Genomic DNA, 19,834 nt, shown 5'->3' on the forward strand with positions numbered 1-19,834 from the left:
CTATGTGTGTAGCATGTGTCTGTGTGTGTATTACTATGTGTGTAGCATGAGTCTGTGTGTGTATTACTATGTGTGTAGCATGAGTCTGTGTGTGTATCACTATGTGTGTAGCATGTGTCTGTGTGTGTATCACTATGTGTGTAGCATGAGTCTGTGTGTGCATTACTATGTGTGTAGCATGTGTCTGTGTGTGCATTACTATGTGTGTAGCATGTGTCTGTGTGTGCATTACTATGTGTGTAGCATGTGTCTGTGTGTGCATTACTATTTGTGTGACATGTGTCTGTGTGTGCATTACTATTTGTGTGACATGTGTCTGTGTGTGCATTACTATTTGTGTGACATGTGTCTGTGTATGCATTACTATGTGTGTAACGTGTGTGTGTGAGTGTAGCTTTTGCGTGTGAACATGTGTGTTTGCGTCCCTATGTGTGTACCATGTGTGAGTGTGAAGCATGTGTGTGTGCCTGTGTGTGCGTGTGGAGCGTGTTTGTGTGCCTGTGTGTTTCTTATGGGTTTGTATAGCATGTGATTAATGTGTGTGTGTGTGTTGGTTTATGTGTGTATGGGTAGTATGTGGGTGTGCGTTTGTTGTTTGAGCGCATGTAGCTTGTGTGTCCTTTAGTGTATGTGTGTTTGTGTAGCATGCATGTGCATGTGTGAATGTAGCGTGTGTGTGTGTGTGTGTGTGTGTGTGTGTGTGTGTGTGTGTGTGTGTGTGTGTGTGTGTGTGTGTGTGTGTGTGTGTGTGTGTGTGTGTGTGTGTGTGTGTGTGTGTGTGTGTGTGTGAATCAACAAAATATAATTAAGTGTGAAAATAAAAGCATTCAACGAATTAAATAAACTGATAGTGTTACATCGATGATACGTTTTTTATTCAAGTTTGTCAAATTCACATTTAATATAAATTAATCAAATTAATATGTAATGAATAAATGTTTTTTTCTCTCATATTTGTAAATAGAGTTAAAACTTAGGAGTGATAAACCAATCGTCTGTAAGTCTTTCAAACGTGGAGTCGTCTGCATTTGACCTGGAAAGACGAGAGAGGATGATGAACCGACTGCACCTGAACGCACCACGTCTAAGTCTCACCTCGTGCCACTGGAGCGTGAAGGTGGGCAGCAGGAGGTCACAGTGAGGACAGACGTTCAGCTGGTCAGGGTCGTCTCCGTGATGAACGTCCGTCGTCTTGTTCGCAGCAGAACCACTGAAGTAATCTTGACTTTTGATTTCCAACCCGGACGCCATGAGACACTCCAGCTGGTTCAAGAGAGATAAACATATTTTATCTTTAATAGAACTTTAATAGTTTTAATAAAGAGACTCTACAGAGAGATCGTATCAACATGGATTTATAGACTCATTTAAATCAGCAACATGCATGACTGGAAACATTGTTTCTGGCTCCCCCAGCGTCGGCAGTGTGTAACTACAACATCTCAATCCCGCACATACTTCATGAACTTTTGTTTAAAATCAAAACTGTTTCATTTGCAAACCAACATAATCTTTGTTAATTGTTGCTGTTAGTGCCTAATTTTAATGTCTTGATTTTATGCTGCGGCTTGAATGTGATTTTACTGCTTAGTTAGTACTTGTAAAGAGACCTTGAGAGTTTTGGAAAGCGTTTTTTAATATTGTATTGATATTCAACTGCACATTATTGATTTATTTATTTTTTAACTCTCTTTTATTTATTTTTTGGCTTTCAAGTCATATGTTATTATTATCATAGTTGTTTTATGATTTATATTTTAATAAAGTGTGTTTAACGCTTGTGTTATTTCAGGGTCAAGGGATACCACAAACACATTTTTTTTCGGGACTTCAGATTCAAGAGTTAAAACAAAAGTTTGATATTTGTATTCAAAATATGCAAATATTCACAGTGTTTGTTTGTGTTGCAGCCTCTAGATGGCAGCAGTCATTACATCCCCACAGCTAAAGGAACAATAAAAACCTGGGATATCCCAGCAATGACTGAGGACGAGAGGATACTGTTGACTCCAGCAGCTTTTAAAGCCGATGTTTGGAAATATTTTGCTAAAGTAACAATCAAATGATGATGACTGAGAATGAGAGGATATGTTCACTCGTTTCCAAGCTGATGTTTCGACATATTTCCCTACGTGGTAGCAGTCGTTAAATTGAGACCTGGCGATGACTGAGGACGAGAGGATACAGTCGACTCCAGCAGCTTTTAAAGCTGATGTTTGGACACATTTTTGCTAAAGTAACAATCAAATGACGATGACTGAGAACGAGAGGGTTCACTCGTCTTCAAGCTGATTTTTCGACATATTTCGCTACATGGTGGCAGTCGTTAAATTGAGATCCCGGCGATGACTGAGGACGAGAGGATACAGTGGACTCCAACAGCTTTAAAAGCTGATGTTTCGACATAGTTTGCGCAAGTAACAATCAAATGACGATGACTGAGGACGAGAGGATACGTTCACACGTTTTCAAGCTGATGTTATGACATATTTCGCTACATGATAGCAGTCGTTAAATTGAGATCCTGGCGATGACTGAGGACGAGAGGATACAGTGGACTCCAGCAGCTTTTAAAGGGGATTTTTGGACATATTTTGGTTCCAAAACAAACAAAAGCAGTTACGACTTTGTCATGTGGTCTGTAAATTCTGAAACACCAGAGTCAAGTACTCAACAATACTACACATATATACTGTTGTACTATTGTTGCTACAGTATCACAATATTGTTGTACCTGTATAGTAATACGTATTTTTTTGCCATATTTTTGACAATACACTCCTCCTGGTGTGAGAGGATTAATGAATTGCTATTTATGCTAAATTATCCGTAAATAATTGAGATACTTTAATATATTACAGTACCTTTAAAAAAGGGCACAAAACATATCTTTTTTTTTGGTGAAAAGCAAATTTTAATTGGGATCTCAATAACAGAAACGGATTGTTTAACATTGTTTTTGCATTTCAATTTTCCCAAGGCTCAAATTTCCTCTTCAAAATAAAAGGTCCAAAAGTTAGACTGACCTCGTGATGGTCCAGGTCTTCAGCAGGAAAGGAGAGGCTGCAGTACCCACAGTTCACCACGAGCGTGTCTGGAGGAGGAAGATGTCGTTGGTCAGAGTGAAGGTCTCAGATGTTAGAGCAGCTACTGACCGGTGTTTGTAGCCGAGCTGCAGCGAGACGAGCAGGTCTGGTCGTGAACCCGCTGGTCCACCAGCTTCACGTACTGACCACAGTCCACGCAGAGGTCGGTGCGACTCCCGCACGCCACCTGGTGTTGGTGAAGATCCTTCCATGGAAGGTCTATCTGGCAGAACTCACACTCCTGCATCCGCTCCACACACTCGTCCGCCTGATCACAGCTTATATCTCACTATATTTGTCCACTCGGCGGTTTAAGAAAATCAAAAACGTTTATGCAAAAACTTGGACTTGTTGGTAAACATTTGTTTATCCATCACAATCATAGGCGTGTTAACTGTATCATTTAAAAAAGTATACAAATGTTTTTAGCTTTAAATCATATTTTATTAATTATCAGTTATATTTAAATAGCGTCTCAATAGAATCAAATAATTCAATTTTTTTGTTGTTGTTTTTACAATAAACACCAGGATATTCAGGGAGTTTGTTCATTTTTCTGTTGCCATTAAACCTCCGGCCACTAGATGGCAGCAGTCATTACTTCCCAAAGCAACAATGAAATCGAGCAAGATCTTGTCAATGACTGAGGACAAGAGGATACAGTGACTCCAGCAGCTTTTAAAGCTGATGTTTGGACATATTTTGGTTTTAAAAACAAATGAAAGTAGTTACGACTTTGTCAAGAGTCATGTGGTCTGTGAATACTACAACACCAGAGTCAAGTACTCGACAATACTACATATATATATTTGTTACTAAATTATCACGATACAGCTATCGTTGACCCTGCATTGAACTACGTGTAGTATCACCAGATTCTTGACAATAAACACAACTAAATCATCTTGAAAAAAATCACACACATCAAATATTATATCTGAACATCTGCTTAAAAATGTGTTTATTGTCGACAGTATCATAGTATAAATAATAACGTAATGATTGACTGACCTCGTGATCGTTCAGGCGACATCTCTGCATGTTCTTCTTACACTTCTCACATTTGACCTGAACAAACATGGTTGCACGTCATTGTCTTGTCGTGTGTGTGTGTGTGTGTCCGTGTGTGTGGGGGTGTGTGTGTGTGTGTGTGTGTGTGTTAGTGTACCAGTGTGTGTGTGTGTACCAGTGTGTGTGTGTGTGTACCAGTGTGTGTGTGTGTGACTTTGTGTGTGTGTGTGTGTGTGTGTGTGTGTTAGTGTACCAGTGTGTGTGTGTGTCCGTGTGTGTGTGTGACTTTGTGTGTGTGTGTGTGACTTTGTGTGTGTGTGTGTGTGTGTGTTAGTGTACTAGTGTGTGTGTGTGTACCAGTGTGTGTGTGTGTGTGTGTGTGTGGGGGGGGGTGGGGTGTGCGTACAAGTGTGTGTGTGTGTGTGTGTGTGTGTGTGCGTACCAGTGTGTGTGTGTGTGTGTGTGTGTGTGTGTGTGTGTGTGTGTGTGGGTGTGTGTGTGTGTGTGTGTTAGTGTACCAGTGTGTGTGTGTGTGTGTACCAGTGTGTGTGTGTGTGTGTGAGTGTGTGTGCGTACCAGTGCGTGTGTTTGTGTACCAGTGTGTGTGTGTGTGTGTGTGTGTGTGTTAGTGTACCAGTGTGTGTGTGTGTGTGTGAGTGTGTGTTAGTACCAGTGTGTGTGTGTGTGTGTGAGTGTGTGTGCGTACCAGTGTGTGTGTTTGTGTACCAGTGTGTGTGTGTGTATACCCGTGTGTGTGTACCAGTGTGTGCTGCTCCTCTTTGTGTTGCGTCAGCTGCTCTGTAGGAACCGACTCGTCACACTCCGGACACTGACAGAGGAATCGTCGACAGTGAACCTCGTGTAGATCGAAGTTGACTTCAGCGACTTCCTTGTGACTGAGACACACACAAACAAATGTGTTACGTTACGAGTGTTGTACACTTCTGTACATCTTAGTTCACTTAAAACTGGGAACTCATAAAATATATAATCTTTTTTTATGCTTCAATCATTCATTCATTATTCTATCACTGATTCATTTAACCAGGTCACGGAGGGGAGGAGTCTGTCCCAGCTACTACGGGTGAGAGGCGGGGGACACCCTGAACTTATCACCAGTCACACAAAACCATAACCAGTGACACACACTCGCACCTACGGACAATTTAGAGTTTTCAATCGTTTTTTGTGACTGTTGGAGGAAACCGGAGAACCCGGATCATCTTTGACTTAACAGACACGTGATTTAAAATAATGTGTTTTTTATTGTGTAAGACAAAGACGTTTTTTTTTTTATTAAATGAAAACTTTATTTCTGAAATAAAGTTCTTTCAAATATTTTCAGTTTAACGAAATACATGTTTGATATCAATTTTCTGGGAATATATTCAATAAAACAAGTGAATCGTCGAGTTTGTAAACAACAAACACACAGACGAAAGTAAAACTGTTTGACACGTCTTACGTCATCCTCTAAAATCACCTGACACATTTACGTGTATTTTCTTTCTTAATCCGTTCTTTTTTATCTTTTCTTTTAAATCACGCTTCTTAACTTTTCGTTCCTTATGGTGGTATAAAGTTGTTTTCTCGCGTAAATAATAAATGTCTCACCACAGATCACAGGTGCGGCTCTTCTGAGGCTCGTCCATGGAGTTTATTTGGGTTTTAAACAAAACTTCTGGTGAAAATCAAAGTCAAGAGAAGTGACGAGAACCAGGAAAACAACACAGCTTTAATAAAAACTCACACGAGAACCGAAAGCGAAAATGATTGACGTGTTTGGTGTCATTGTGAGTGTTGGTCACGTGGTGGCGCTAAATATGCATTTTATTTTAATTATATATTGAAACGTAAATAAAAATAAAACATGTAGAAGGTAAAACGACGGAAATTAATTAAAAAAATAAATTATTACACGAATTTATGTTGAAACAATGAAGTACATAAATAATATGTAATATATGTATGTGTGTGTGTGTAAGTAAGTAAGTAAGTAATATTTATTTATATAGCGCTTTTCGAGACCAGGCTGTGTGTGTGTGTGTGTGGGGGGGGGTGTGTGTGTGTGTGTGTGTGTGTGTGTGTGGGGGGGGGGGTGTGTGTGTGTGTGTGTGTGTGGGTGTATAAATAAATGTTAAAATAACGAAATACATAAATACATTTAAATATATATATATATATATATATATATATATATATATAAATGTTTGAAAAAACGATATACATGAATTAACGTTAAAATGAAAAAAATAATAATAATAAATACATGATGAAAAAACAAAATAGATGAATAAATAAATGTTAAAATAACAAAATACATGGATAAATAAATATTGAAGTAACAATATAAAATGTTTAAATATCAAAATAGATGAATAAATAATGTTGAAATTACAAAATACATGAATAAAAAAATGTTGAAAAAACAAAATATAAGACTAAATAAATGTTGAAATAACAAAATACATTATAAATAATGTTGAAAATACAAATTAGGTGAATAAATAATTGTTTAAAATAACAAAATGCATGAATAAATACATTTTGTATCTATAAAAAAAATAAAATCAGAAGTTATTTATTTATTTTGACATTATAATCCAAGAATGTATTTATTTATTGTTATGTCGTTAATAGACTTATTTCATAGTTTAAAAAGTCTCTCCATGTTGTTTCCATGGCAACAGCAAGAGAACCTTTGTGTCCGACAGAACCGACAGAACAACAGACCCTCAAACTTCACTGAGACATCATTGCTTCCGACTGAGCTTTATTTAAAACCCAACATATTTGGATAAGAAGACGACCTACGACCCTCTGGTCTGACGTCTAGAAGGTCTGACAGACGCTGGCGTCTCTCTGCTGGAGGCAGACGACCTCGTCGATGTAGAGAGAGTTGGTTTTGATCCTGATGTTCTTCTCCAGCTCCAGCTGACATCGGTTCAGCTCTCGCTGCTCCTCCTCGGAGCGAAGGGCGGCTTCCTGCAGCCTGTCAATCACAAGAGATTATTTTCTTATTTAATTCATACATTCAATCATATTTATATTGAATTTTTTTTGTATGATAGATTTTTAATTTAAATCGAATATTTTCCAAATTAATTAATATTTTTAAACTCCAATAATAATTATAATTTTTATTCAATATTTTTAAATTGGTAACTCCTAGAATTCACCGAAATAAAATATAGAAATGTTGGTCTAATAGTGTCAACGGATAATAACGTTGTTAAGTAGTCATGTGACCAGCTGTGCGTCATGTGATTGGCTTGATCGAGTAACTCGGTCATCTTCTGGTATTGACTGGTGACACTATTATATCAACACTTTTATATTGAATTTAAAATGCTTATTTGTTTTTATTTATTTATTAAATGTAGTTTTAAATTATTGGAATTAGAATATCAAACTCTATGCATTAAAAAAGGTCAATATTTCAACATTATTAAAAAATATAAATCAATTTTAAACAATTTAACCAATCATTATAGAAATGATATAATTAAATTATTTAAAAAAAAATTAAATGTTTAAAAGAAATTTCAATAAAAAAAATCAAAGCGTATACGTTAAATGTTCAATGTTAACTATTCAACACAGTGTCAGTGACGAACTTCATGACATATTTCAGCAGGACGGGGGCGTCAGCGGGTCCTGGTCCTACCGGTCCACGTAGGCGCTGAGCTGCTCCACCTTGGCCAGCAGCTCGGTCTGAGGCGGGTCGTAACACGGCTCTTTGGCCAGTTTGTGACGTCGCAGGGCGAGTCTGGTCTGAGCCACGTTCAGGAAGTGCTTGTTCTCCATGATGGTCACCTGCAGCTCCATCTTGACCCTCTGCTGGCTCTCGTACTCGAACGGGATCTCAGGTGGAAAACAGAATCCGTTGAGCAACGAGGTTCAGACGAGACTAACATTTACTCATTTGTTTTCATGGTTTCATCATATTCTGTGTCTCAGAGTTTTTTCCAGATGAACCGTTAGTAACAAATTACATGAATAAATATATGTTATATATATATACATATATATATATATATATGTATATATATATATATATATATATGAATATATAAATATTAAAATAAGAAAATACATGAATAAATAAATGTTAAAATTAAAAAATACATGAATAAATAAACGTTAATATAACAAAATACATAAATAAATAAATGTTAAAATAACAAAATATATGAATAAATAAATATTAAAATAAGAAAATACATGAATAAATAAATGTTAAAATAACAAAATACATGAATAAATAAACGTTAATATAACAAAATACATAAATAAATAAATGTTAAAATAACAAAATATATGAATAAATAAATATTAAAATAAGAAAATACATGAATAAATAAAGGTTAAAATAAGGAAATACACCAAAAAAATAAATGTTAAAATAACATATTAAACGAATAAATAAATGTTAAAATAACAAAATACATGAATAAATTAATGTTAAAATAACAAAATACATGAATAAATAAATGTTGAAATAACGAAATACACCAAAAAAATAAATGTTAAAATAACATAATAAACGAATAAATAAATGTTAAAATAACAAAATACATGAATAAATAAATGTTAAAATAACAAAATACACAAATAAATAAATGTTAAAATAACAAAATACATGAATAAATACAGTAAATGTTAAAATAACAAAATACACAAATAAATAAATGTTAAAATAACAAAATACATGACTAAATAAATGTTAAAATAACAAAATACACAAATAAAAAAATGTTGAAATAACAAAATAGATAAATAAATAAATGTTAAAATAACAAAATACATGACTAAATAAATGTTAAAATAACAAAATACACAAATAAGAAAATGTTGAAATAACAAAATAGATAAATAAATAAATGTTGAAATAACAAAATAAATATATGTTAAAATATCAAAATAGATGAATAAATAAATGTTGAAATTAAAAAACAGATGAATAAATAAATGTTGAAATAACAAAATAGATGAATATATATTAGTTAAAATAAACAATTAAAACAAAATACATGAATAAAAGTATATAAAAAAAACTGTAATCTGTGATCTGACTGGTTGGCTGGGCGGCAAAGCATCATGGGAGCGTCCTAGGATAATTTTGAGAGGGATGGCACCTCATGAAATATTAAATATAGTTCTGAAATATATATGAAGTAAGTAAGTTACAAGCATCATTAAACAAGTAGATTGTTTTATAGTATTAGTACCTTTAAGCTCAAGAGCAACAACATTACCTTTTATTTTGCTCTGCGGTGTATGGAGGTTCAGAGCTACGAAGCTAATGCTGAGCTAATGATGCATTTAACTATTGAATAATGACTGAATACATGTTCCGGTGTTTAGTTCGGTGAGAATGTAGCGTTTCCAAATCAAACCATTGAACGTTTAAGGTCAAGTTTGTAGTGATCGTCAGTTGTGATTGGTTGGCTGGGCGGCAAAGCATTGTTGGTGATGTTTTGAGTCACTGTTACTGAGAGTGTCGTTGAGAGGGATGAGATCTCTTCTTCTTCTCACCTTCGCCAGCTGCTCGTCCATCTGGCTCACGGCCGTCTTGATGTCCTGGACGTTCTTGGTGAAGGCCTCGCTCGTGTTCTGGATCTGCCTCTTCATGTCGGCGCCGGACTCCTCCAGCAGAGTCTCCACCAGGTTCCTCAGGACCACGGAGTTGGACACGGCCTTGCTAAGGTCGGAGGGACAAAGACAGGTATGAAGAACATCATCTTCTAAAGGTCAAACCCGCCGACCTCGACAGTAGGGTCTCGGTGGTCCTGGCTCCGACGGGGTCGTCGAAGGAGAGCGAGTTCATGAGGGCGCAGAAGTTGTTGACGCTCTGAGCGTCCGACTTGCCCCTGAAGTCCTGCTCCAGCTGAAGCTTCACCGTCTGGTTCAGTCTGAGGCGGAGACACGCGGCACACGGTTAGTCGCGGGGTCGTGGCGGGGTCAAGGTCGGTGGGGGGTCGTACCGCATCTGCTCGGAGATCTGCTCCACCACGTGCTGGAAGAGAGAGATCACTCCCTCGATCACCTCGCGTTCCTTCAGCAGCTCCCGGTCCACGTCGTCCGTCACCCGGTCCGACGGGAAACGCTTCTTCCTGGAAGAACATCAGTTACACTCTTGAGATCCTGGTTTTATTTTTACTCTTTCTGACCTAAACTTTTATCAGATTTGAACCATTCAAACTTTTTTCAATTCAGCTCGTTCCTGAAATGCCAGCGATGTTCTATCTTTTATCTCTTCAACTCTTTCTTCTATTTCTCTTTTTCTACCCTTTATTTCCCCCATTCACTAGAATCTTCAACTCATGTTTCAACTCCTTCTACTTTGACCTTCAGGTACTTTAATCTACTCACACCTAGAAACTTCATTCAACTTTAAAAACACTTTTGTCTACTTACTACTACTAATACTACTACTTTACTACTTATTCTACTACTACTTGTACTTCTACTTTTAATACTAATTCTTCTACTGCGTTTACTAATAATACTACTAATTCTACTTCTACTACTAATTGTACTACTGCATTTACTACGTATACTTATACTACTAATTCTACTACTACTTCCACTATTAATTTTAATACTGTGTTTAATAATAATACTACTAATTCTACTTCTACTACTAATTCTAATACTCATTGTACTACTGCATTTACTACGTATACTTATACTACTTCTTCTACTCCCACTACTAATTTTACTACTTCTTCTACTCCCACTACTAATTTTACTACTTCTTCTACTCCCACTACTAATTTTACTTCTTCTAATTCTACTACTGTGTTTAATAATAATACAACAAATTATACTATACTACTAATTCTACTACTAATTGTACTACTGTGTTTACTATGTATACTTATACTATTAATTGTACTACTAATTATATTTATTCTACTACTAATTCTACTACTTATTTTACTCCCAATACTACTACTTATTCTACTTGTTCTAATACTTCTACCGCTAATTCTACCACTGCGTTTACTAATAATACTACAAATGACACTACTAATTGTACTCTTACTACTAATTGTACTCCTACTACTAATTGTACTACTCATCCTGAACGGCACGACACTGCTTCATGAAGCTTCACCATCACTGGTACTCACCTCTCCTCCAGGCAGGAGATGGTGACCCTCAGAGGCTCCCTGCAGGACTTGAGAGCCTTCAACACTCGGTTCTGCAGTCGGACGAGGACCTCCATCTCCGAGACCATCTCGTCCAGCTTCTGCTGCAGCTCCTTCTTCAGGCACTTGATGTAGGTCACGTGCTGGTCTGAAGACACAAGAGGACGAGTCACGTTTCGAGTCCAAACTCTGGGCTCAGAGCCACAAACCTATCTGCTGGTTGATGTCTTCCCTCATGCGTTTGCAGGTCGTCTCGCTCTCCTTGATCAGCTGCGAACACTCGGCTCTGAAACGCTCCGAGCGGTTCCTCATGAACTTGATGTCCGTCAGGTTGGGCCCCCCCGCCTGCTGGGGCTGGTACTCCGACAGCGACATGTTCTTTCTTACGATCAAATCTAAACTATTATGGTTTCACTGACCTGAGCTGCTGTTAACGTGGCGTCGACTCCTTTGACACCAACAGCAGCGTCTCGAGTCGTGAAGCATCAGTTATAACTTCTGTGGGACAAACGTTGACACTCGGACTTTATTGAAGTCCTGCGTCATTGATCGCTTTATTGTGAGACTCTTTGATGTCACGGCCTGCTTTGAAATCTTACTTTACACAGAGAATGTTTCTTTGAAGCTCTTTAAAGGGGAGGAGGAATAGGCGAGGACAAAAGTTGGAGTCTTGCATCACGGCAACAACTCTCTTAGTAACGTTGACTCGAAATTCAACCTGAACATCACCAATGCTTTGCCACCCAGCCAACCAATCAGATCACTGCAGTATTCAACACACGTTCAATGGTTCATCTAGAAAAGAAGAAGAAAATTCACAAACTCAAATGTACTTTTACAGAAGCATGCGGCCCTTTGACTGTGGCCCTCATGGTTCTTCTTAATTTTTTCAAATGTTTTTATTATTGTTTTAAATCAAAATATAAATTTCATTGTTCAACACTTTCCCCCTTTTTTGTGCATATTTCTTCCCCATGTATATATATATATTTTTTTAATAAAACGTGTTTTATTAATCTTTTTTCTTTTTTTTAAGAAAAGTTTATTGATATTATATTTCCATATTTAGCTTCCATATTTATTTATTATTTACTTTCCCTGAGTCAGGGGCCCTGAGTATATTTATTCCCCTTCAAAAAAAATTCCCTGAAAATTTGTATATATTTTTAAAATAAAACGTGTTTTATTAATCTTTTAGTTTATTAATATTATATTGCCGTATCTAAGTTCATTTTATGTATATATTTGTAACCCTTTTTTCTATTTGTGTAAGTTATTCCTTCAAATTTTACCTCTTCTTTTTAGCCCTGCCCACCAGCCACGGTATAAACTATGGCCCCTGACTCAGGGGCCCTGAGTATATTTATTTACCCAGCCCTGATCTAGACCACGTGATATTGTTACAATTTTTTTCAATTTGCTACTTTATCTGAATAAGTTTAGAATGACCTCTCCTCAGTGTAGTACTAGTAACTTTACTGCAGTGTATTTTAATACTTTACTTCTTAAGATTTAGTAGGCGACCAACTGGTATTTACTGTATATTTACTAACTTCCTGCCCTTTGCCTGGTGTTCTGTAATTTGATCTGGATTTAGAAATGTGTTATTTGAGACCCTTGGCAGAAGTATGAGCTGTAGAAGTGCTTCTCTAACCTCCTTTCATTCTTACCCTGATTTGTGTTTACTTTTCCTCTTTGTTGTTGGTGTTTATTTATTGAAAGATGTTTTTCTTAACAGTTTGAACCATTGGTTACCAAGAGTCCATTATTCTGACACTTCAACAAGCTTGCACTGCTATTAATACCTTTCCTAGAAGAGGGGTTATGTACTCTATTCATCCTCTGATGGTTCAGTACCACAAGAGTTTTAGCAGCATTAGCTTCAGCATCAAGGTAAGGTAAGGTAAGGTAAGGTAAAACGTTATTGATTTGATTTATTTAAATTGTTTAAACCCAGCATTAGCAAAAATAAGTATATTCAAGTGTACTATGAGTATAATTGTATACGAAAATGTATGTAGTATGTTTGAGGTTTACTTTTAATAACCTTTAGTAAAAAGTATATTTAAGTGTACTATGAGTCTACTAATTGAATGAAAATGTATGTAGTATGCTTGAAGTTAGACAACCTTTGGCAAAATTAACTAAAATTGAAGTAGTATACTTAAAGTTTGCATTGGACATACTATACTTTAAAACAGTACACTGATGTATACTTTATCAAAAGTACTTCAAGTACAGGCAACTTTATTAATGTGGTGATCCAGAAGTGAACTGTGCAAAGGATCATGGGAGGCGGTGATGGGTATTTTTGTGTAATTGTTGGATACACACATTGAACTGTAAAGTGTTGCGAAGCAATGGAAGTTCACACAATCAGAATCAGAACAAGAAAAAATACGTAATAGAAGTAATATATCTAGTACGAACAGTGGGAAAACAATGTACTTTGAGAATACGTCGTAAACTATAGACTTGGAGAGTATACCTAATACACTGGTAGTATACAGATGAGTGTACTTGAAGTATATTTCTGTTTAAATACTAAATACTAAATGAGCTACATGAACCTGAGCTACATGAACCTGCCCTCAATGAAAACAATCAGAATTTTGAAACATCAAGACAATTTATTGACTCCCCGGTCATTTCTACTTCCTCTGTCCTGCAGGGGGAGCTAGCGCTCCTCACTGCTGGAGAGCGATCAGTGAAGTGACGAGAAGTTCTGCTGGTGTCGCCGACTCATCACACGGCTTGTTCCGAGGCCTTGAAGCGGCCTCTCAGCCGGTGAATCACCTGCTGACCCTTTGGTTCACGGTTCTGGACCTGCAGCCTCAGATGTAGCATTAGCATTAGCATTAGCCTGGTCTGAGACGTCGCTCTGCCCGACTACACTTGAACTGGAAGTGCAAATCGTCATGGCAACCAGGTCCTGGTCCGTGCTCTGGACCGTGTCTCAAGAGTTTCTTCCAGAAACATCCACACGGCTCCAGGCGAGAGAATTTTGAAGGGATCTCCTGAACTCCTGGACCTCCTCACACCTTGAACACGTCCACCAGCATGCTGAGCAGGGAGGCTTTCCTCCCGGCCCTGAACTTATAAATGACCTGATCGATGTGGAGGCAGTCGGTCTTGATCTTGATGTGTTCCTCCAGGTCCAGCTGGCAGCGGACCAGCTCCCTCTGCTCCAGCTCGGACTGGGTCGCCGCCATCTGCATCCTGGAAGAGAAGAGAAGAGACAGTCTTGAGGCGTCGTCGACGGCGAGAGGACGAAGGTCTCGGATCGTACTTGAAGATCTGCTCGTTGAGCTTCTCGACCTCCTCGAGGTCAGATGGCGACGCGTCGGTCTGCGATTGGTCGACGGCGAGGTTCTGGCGGGAAACCTCCAGCTTGGCCTGAGCCACGTTCAGGAAGCGTTTGTTCTCCTCGATGGCGGCTTGAAGGTCCTCCATGATCTTCTGTTGGCCGGAGAACTCGGACAGAATCTGAGAAGAGACACGAGAAACTTCAGTCGTTGAGAGAACTTTGTTACGCATTTCATCCTCATATCTATCTATAGAAGTATATCAGTGTCATCAGAACATCTGGTGAATTTAATGTATCAGTTGTTGAAACCTTGTATTTATTGATTTATTTTTCCTTTTTTACTTCAAAATGTTGTTTTTCAAGCATCGATTTTAATTTCTATTTAATTGAATGATTTGTATATTGTAAGTTTTAATGTTTTTTTAATGCATAATTGATTTAAAAACGTTTTTTTAAATGCAAAATATTGATAATAACAAATAAGCATAACTGCTGAAAAAAAACATGTTTAAGTGATTTAATTTAATCCTTTTAAATTCATTATATGAATGTTGGCATGATTTAACCAATATATTTATATTACATTTTAAAAAAGCCAAGAACTTTAAAATAGAAAATTTAGAATAAGAAATTCAAGATTTTAATTCTATAATTTAAATGAAAAAAAAAATGAAAACTTTAAATATAAAAAATATGGAATTTAATAATTAAATTAAAACTAAGCCAATTTATAATAATATTTAAAATTAATAGTTAAATAATATGATATGTGTTCAAGTTAAAGCGCTAAAAAAAATCTCAATGAAATTCCACACATTTGAGTTGCAAACAGGAAGTTAAGAAGTTCAATTTTATTTATTTTTATTTGTTCAAGAATATTGTTTTACAAACATTTATACCAACATTAAATGTTAAAAAATGTTCTTGTGATAATCATTACCAATTTAATTACACAAAAGTAAAGCAAATGTTTCCTGTGGGTAAGAAAAAAAAAACGATCTACGAAACCTATTTTTATTTGAGGTATTATAACTTTAAAAATGTATGGGAAAAAATGGTAGGAAGACATTTCCTTAAAGAATGTATTAATTGCCACAATTTGTTTGAAAGACAGATTTGATGATTAGAACGTCTTTTTTTTTACCTCTTTTATCACATATTTAAGCCAAAATATTTGTTGTATAATCCAATTTAAATTCATAAAATTATCTGAAATGCAAAATTTTGATTTTTAGATCAGTTTTCTTAACTTTCGTGTTATCTCAGGGTCAATGTGACCCAAAGGCCCCAAAACAAATGTGTTAAAATCATCCCTTGTGATGTCTCTGGGTTGACCTCCCTGGTTTTCATATATACATATGCAGTGGTGAAGGTCGTTCATCTTGACCCAGAGACAACACAAGGGATACCACAAACACATTTGTTTTTGGGGCCTCCGGGTCACCTTGACCCAGAGACAACACGAGGGTTAAAACAATATCTTTGTTGTGATTCAGTCCGATTGATCGATCCGTACCTGCTCCAGCTGCTTCTCCATCTGGCCTCTGTCGCTCTTCATCTGCTCGATCTTCAGCCAGAAGGCCTCCGTCGTGGTCTGGATCTGTGCCTGGATCTCGGCGGTGGTCTGCTCCAGCAGAGACTCCACCTGAGTGCGCAGTGACTGAGAGTGTGTCTTCTGTTGCTCCGCCCTGGTAACGTTCATGTTGCAGATGTTCTCCCACCATCGAGGGTTCTCCGACAACCTTTGGCGAGAAACGGAAGGAACATTTTTTTTAAAGAGTCAAAGCTGATGGTGACGATGAGAAGGACGTCGTACTTGTGCTGGAAGCTGTTGTCGCTCTTGGAGCCGAGCGGGTGGTAGAGAGAGAGTGTGTTCATGATGGAGTAGTAGTTGTCGAAGAACTGTGCGTCAGATTTCTCCTTGAGGTCCTGCTCGATCTGCTGGTTCAACGTGTGGTTCATCCTGAAGCACAGACGTTGAAAATGATTGTCTTTGTTTATAAATTCAATCCCTTAACAACACTGTTAGTAAAGATGACCAGAAATCAACCCGAGTAGCTCCCATGATGCTTTGCCGCCCAGCCAACCAATCACAACTGGCCATCACTACAGTATATACTGTAGGTAACTGTGGTGTTTTGGCCAAAGTCGAGATCAGAACTCTTGTACAAAAACGTTGACAATAATAAAAGTCTAAACCCTCAACATCTTCAATCCAAGTAGTTTCTAGTAGTGGCAGTAGAATAAGTAGTAGAATTAGTAGTAGAAGTAGAAGAAGTAGTAGAAGAAGTAGAAGTAGAAAAAGTAGTGGAATAAGTAGTAGAAGTAGTAGAAGAAAAAGTAGTAGAAGTAGTAGAAGAATAAGTAGTAGAAGTAGAAGTAAAGTAGTAGAAGTAGAAGTAGTAGTGGAAGTAGAAGAAGTAGTAGAAGTAGTAGAAGTAGTAGAAGAATAAGTAGTAGAAGTAGAAGTAAAGTAGTAGAAGTAGAAGTAGTAGTGGTAGTAGAAGAAGAAGTAGAAGAAGTCATAGAATTAGTAGTAGATGTAGAAAAAGTATTAGAAAAAGTAGAAGAAGAAGAAGTAGTGAAGAAGTAATAGAAGAAGAAGTAGAATAAGTAGAAGTAAAGTTGTAGAAGTAGACAAAGTAGTAGAAGTAGAAGAAGAAGTAGAAGTAAAGTAGTAGAAGTAGAAGAAGAAGTAGAAGTAAAGTAGTAGAAGTAGACGAAGTAGTAGAAGAAGTAGAAGTAAAGTAGTAGAAGTAGTAGAAGAAGTAGTAGAAGAAGTAGTAGTGGGAGTACAAGAAGTAGTAGAAGTAGAAGAAGTACTAGAAGAAGAAGTAGTGGGAGTAGATAAGTAGTAGAAGTAGTAGAAGAAGTAGTAGTGGGAGTACAAGAAGTAGTAGAAGTAGAAGAAGTACTAGAAGAAGAAGTAGTGGGAGTAAATAAGTAGTAGAAGTAGAAGTAATAGAATTAGTAGTAGAAGTAGTAGAAAATCATCATTGTTCCTAAAAAACGACAGAATGTTTACAAAAACTCTACTTCAGGTCATTGTTTCATATTTGGATCACGTGCAGCAGTTGCTTCTGATAATCACCGGATCTGCTCCGTGAGCTGCTTGACAACATGTCGTAACACAGCACTGGCGACCTCGATGAGCTCCTTCTCCTTCTCCAGCTCCTGATCCACCTCGTCGGTCAGCCTGTCGGACCGGAGACGCTTCTTCCTGCGACACACGGAGGAGGTTTGGACTCCGAACATCTGACCTCGACGAGAACCTTGAACCTCACCTCTCGTCCATGCAGAAGACGGTGACCCTCAGAGGTTCGCTGAAGGCCTTCGCTACTTTGTTGACTCTGGTCTGAAGAGCTTCAAGGACGTCCATCTCTATGATGATGTCCTCCAGCTTCTCCTCCAGCTCCCTCTTCAGGTACGCGATGTCTCCTGCATGCTGGTCTGAACACATGTACATCAGTGCTAGATTTTTTTTTTAATAGAAATGGTTTTTTTTTCAAGAATTTAAAATTCGTTTCAAATAATTGAATTCAATCATTTCTATATTGAAAAGTTTATTTTTTATTTCTATCATTTTTTATAGAAATTTTGTACCAGCCAATCATGTGACACAAAGACACAATCACATGACGACTTGGCTAGAAAGTAAAAAAGTAGTAGAAGAAGTAGTGGAGGTAGTAGTGGGAGTAGAAGTAGATGAATAAGTAGAAGTAGTAGAAGAAAAAGTAGTAGCAGTAGAAGAAATAGTATAATCAGTAGTAGTAGAATAAGTAGTAGAAGTAGAGGTAGAAGTAAAGTAGTAGAAGTAGAAGAAGTAGTAAAAGAAGTAGAAGTGGGAGTAGTAGAAGTAGTAGAAGAAGTAATAGACGTAGTAAAATAATAAGTAATACAAGTAGTAGTACAAGAAGTAGAAGTAGAAGAATAAATCGTAGAAGTAAAAGTTGAAGTAGTAGAATAAGTAGTAGAAGTAGAAGTAGTATAATTAGTAGTAGAATAAGTAGCAGTAGTAGAATCAGAATAAGTAGTAGAAGTAGAAGTAGAAGAAGTAGTAGAATAATTAGTAGAAGAATAAGTAATATAAGTAAAAGTAATAGTAGAAGAAGTAGAAGTAGAATAATAAGTATAAATATAATAAGCAGTAAAATAAGTAGTGTGAGTAGAAGAAGTAGAACTAGTAGAAGTAGAAGTAGTAGAAGAAGAAGTAGTGTTATAGAATAAGTAGTAGAAGTTGAATAAGTATTAAAAATATATATATTTTTGAATCAATGGAATTAGAATATCAAAATAAATGTGTAAAGAAAACCATGTTTAATTTATTGTTATATTGTATGTTTAAAACATTTTTTTGTAATTAATAAATACAAAATAAAAATGCTTGAAAAACACCAACATTTAAAAACGAAAACAGTAAAACTCAACCATTATTCTGATGCCACTGATTAACTTCCACATGGATGCACAGCCCTGGAGATCAAAGGACGATGAGGTTCGTTCTTCTCACCTCGTTTCTTGTTGATGTCGTCCTGCAAACATTTACACGTCCTCTCGCTCTGCTTGATCAACCTCCTGATCTCCGCTCTGAAGATCTCCGAGCGGTTCTGGAGGAGCTGGACGTTCCTCAGATCGGGAGCGCTGCTGTGGTGGGGATGGTAGTCCGGCACAGGAACAGTCCTTTGGTTCTGGAAGAAACAAGGCTCCTGGAGCGAGAAGAACATCAGGATCAGACGATGACATGATGAGAGAGATTGAATCCACCTCACCATTCTCAAAAGTGTTTCTCTCCGGTCGGTGACGATGGATTCTCTGATGTAGAATTGAAGCTTCTTCTTCTCCTTCTTCTTCTTGCCCTCGGTCATCCACCTTCATCTACCACACTGTGCTCTACAGTGACGTGATCGTTCCGTCGAGCAGACCTGGCACTACGTGCTCCGTCGCCTCACGCTTGTTATAATCTCCAGCGTCTTTGATTCCTGCTCCTCACCTGTGATCTGAGGACCTCCAGACACTTTTTTGACTCGGGATTTATACTCGTGGCTTAAGAACCTTAGAAGCTGCTCAACAACAAAGACACACGAGATCAAAGGAGGACAGTTTGGTGAAGAACGTTTGAGGAACTTTTATCGTGTCGTAAACACACACAAAAAAAAAACAACCATATAGTGCGAATAAAATATGGTGACACCTGAGAAGATTTATAAATACAGGTATAAAAAAATATTGCAATTCAATTCAATTTTTTTTTTAAATTTAATTGTTTCCAATAT

At 37.1% G+C, this 19,834-nt stretch overlaps 3 protein-coding genes across 3 annotated transcripts; all 3 read right to left on the bottom strand.

The window, feature by feature from the left end:
• Positions 1-840: 840 nt before the first annotated feature.
• On the bottom strand, positions 841-5,848 carry xaf1 (XIAP associated factor 1). The gene is made up of 7 exons (XM_087795622.1): positions 5,712-5,848; positions 4,858-4,993; positions 4,098-4,154; positions 3,156-3,354; positions 3,027-3,094; positions 1,096-1,263; positions 841-1,033 (listed from the first exon to the last, which is right to left on the bottom strand). The coding sequence occupies exons 1-7, from the start codon at positions 5,747-5,749 to the stop codon at positions 1,007-1,009; spliced, it is 693 nt and encodes a 230-aa protein (XP_087651748.1). The 5' UTR covers positions 5,750-5,848; the 3' UTR covers positions 841-1,006.
• A 990-nt stretch (positions 5,849-6,838) lies between these two features.
• On the bottom strand, positions 6,839-11,983 carry LOC148075048 (tektin-1-like). Its single transcript, XM_087795566.1, has 7 exons — positions 11,464-11,983; positions 11,237-11,402; positions 10,085-10,213; positions 9,866-10,012; positions 9,636-9,801; positions 7,765-7,961; positions 6,839-7,089 (listed from the first exon to the last, which is right to left on the bottom strand). Exons 1-7 carry the CDS (start codon positions 11,627-11,629, stop codon positions 6,930-6,932), a joined length of 1,131 nt encoding a protein of 376 aa, XP_087651692.1. The 5' UTR covers positions 11,630-11,983; the 3' UTR covers positions 6,839-6,929.
• A 1,972-nt stretch (positions 11,984-13,955) lies between these two features.
• LOC148075049 (tektin-1-like) lies at positions 13,956-19,545 on the bottom strand. The gene is made up of 8 exons (XM_087795809.1): positions 19,331-19,545; positions 19,072-19,267; positions 17,846-18,011; positions 17,653-17,781; positions 16,378-16,524; positions 16,078-16,303; positions 14,544-14,740; positions 13,956-14,473 (listed from the first exon to the last, which is right to left on the bottom strand). The coding sequence occupies exons 1-8, from the start codon at positions 19,424-19,426 to the stop codon at positions 14,290-14,292; spliced, it is 1,341 nt and encodes a 446-aa protein (XP_087651935.1). The 5' UTR covers positions 19,427-19,545; the 3' UTR covers positions 13,956-14,289.
• Positions 19,546-19,834: the final 289 nt, after the last annotated feature.

The sequence above is a fragment of the Callionymus lyra genome, chromosome 7, assembly GCF_982586985.1.
Source record: "Callionymus lyra chromosome 7, fCalLyr1.hap1.1, whole genome shotgun sequence".
Lineage (NCBI taxonomy): Eukaryota > Metazoa > Chordata > Actinopteri > Syngnathiformes > Callionymidae > Callionymus > Callionymus lyra.

Coding starts and splice junctions, on each gene's coding strand:
- LOC148075048 (XM_087795566.1), bottom strand. CDS start 11,629: ATGTCGCTGTCGGAGTACCAGCCCCAGCAGGCGGGGGGGCCCAACCTG. Junction 10,214..11,236: donor ATCTCCTGCCTGGAGGAGAG/GTGAGTACCAGT, acceptor ATGTTCTTCCAG/GAAGAAGCGTTTCCCGTCGG. Junction 9,802..9,865: donor ACCGAGACCCTACTGTCGAG/GTCGGCGGGTTT, acceptor CTCCGACCTTAG/CAAGGCCGTGTCCAACTCCG.
- xaf1 (XM_087795622.1), bottom strand. CDS start 5,749: ATGGACGAGCCTCAGAAGAGCCGCACCTGTGATCTGTG. Junction 3,095..3,155: donor CAGCTCGGCTACAAACACCG/GTCAGTAGCTGC, acceptor TTCCTCCTCCAG/ACACGCTCGTGGTGAACTGT. Junction 1,264..3,026: donor AAGACCTGGACCATCACGAG/GTCAGTCTAACT, acceptor CTCTTGAACCAG/CTGGAGTGTCTCATGGCGTC.
- LOC148075049 (XM_087795809.1), bottom strand. CDS start 19,426: ATGACCGAGGGCAAGAAGAAGAAGGAGAAGAAGAAGCTTCAATTCTAC. Junction 19,268..19,330: donor GAGAAACACTTTTGAGAATG/GTGAGGTGGATT, acceptor TTCTCGCTCCAG/GAGCCTTGTTTCTTCCAGAA. Junction 14,474..14,543: donor CTCAACGAGCAGATCTTCAA/GTACGATCCGAG, acceptor CTTCTCTTCCAG/GATGCAGATGGCGGCGACCC.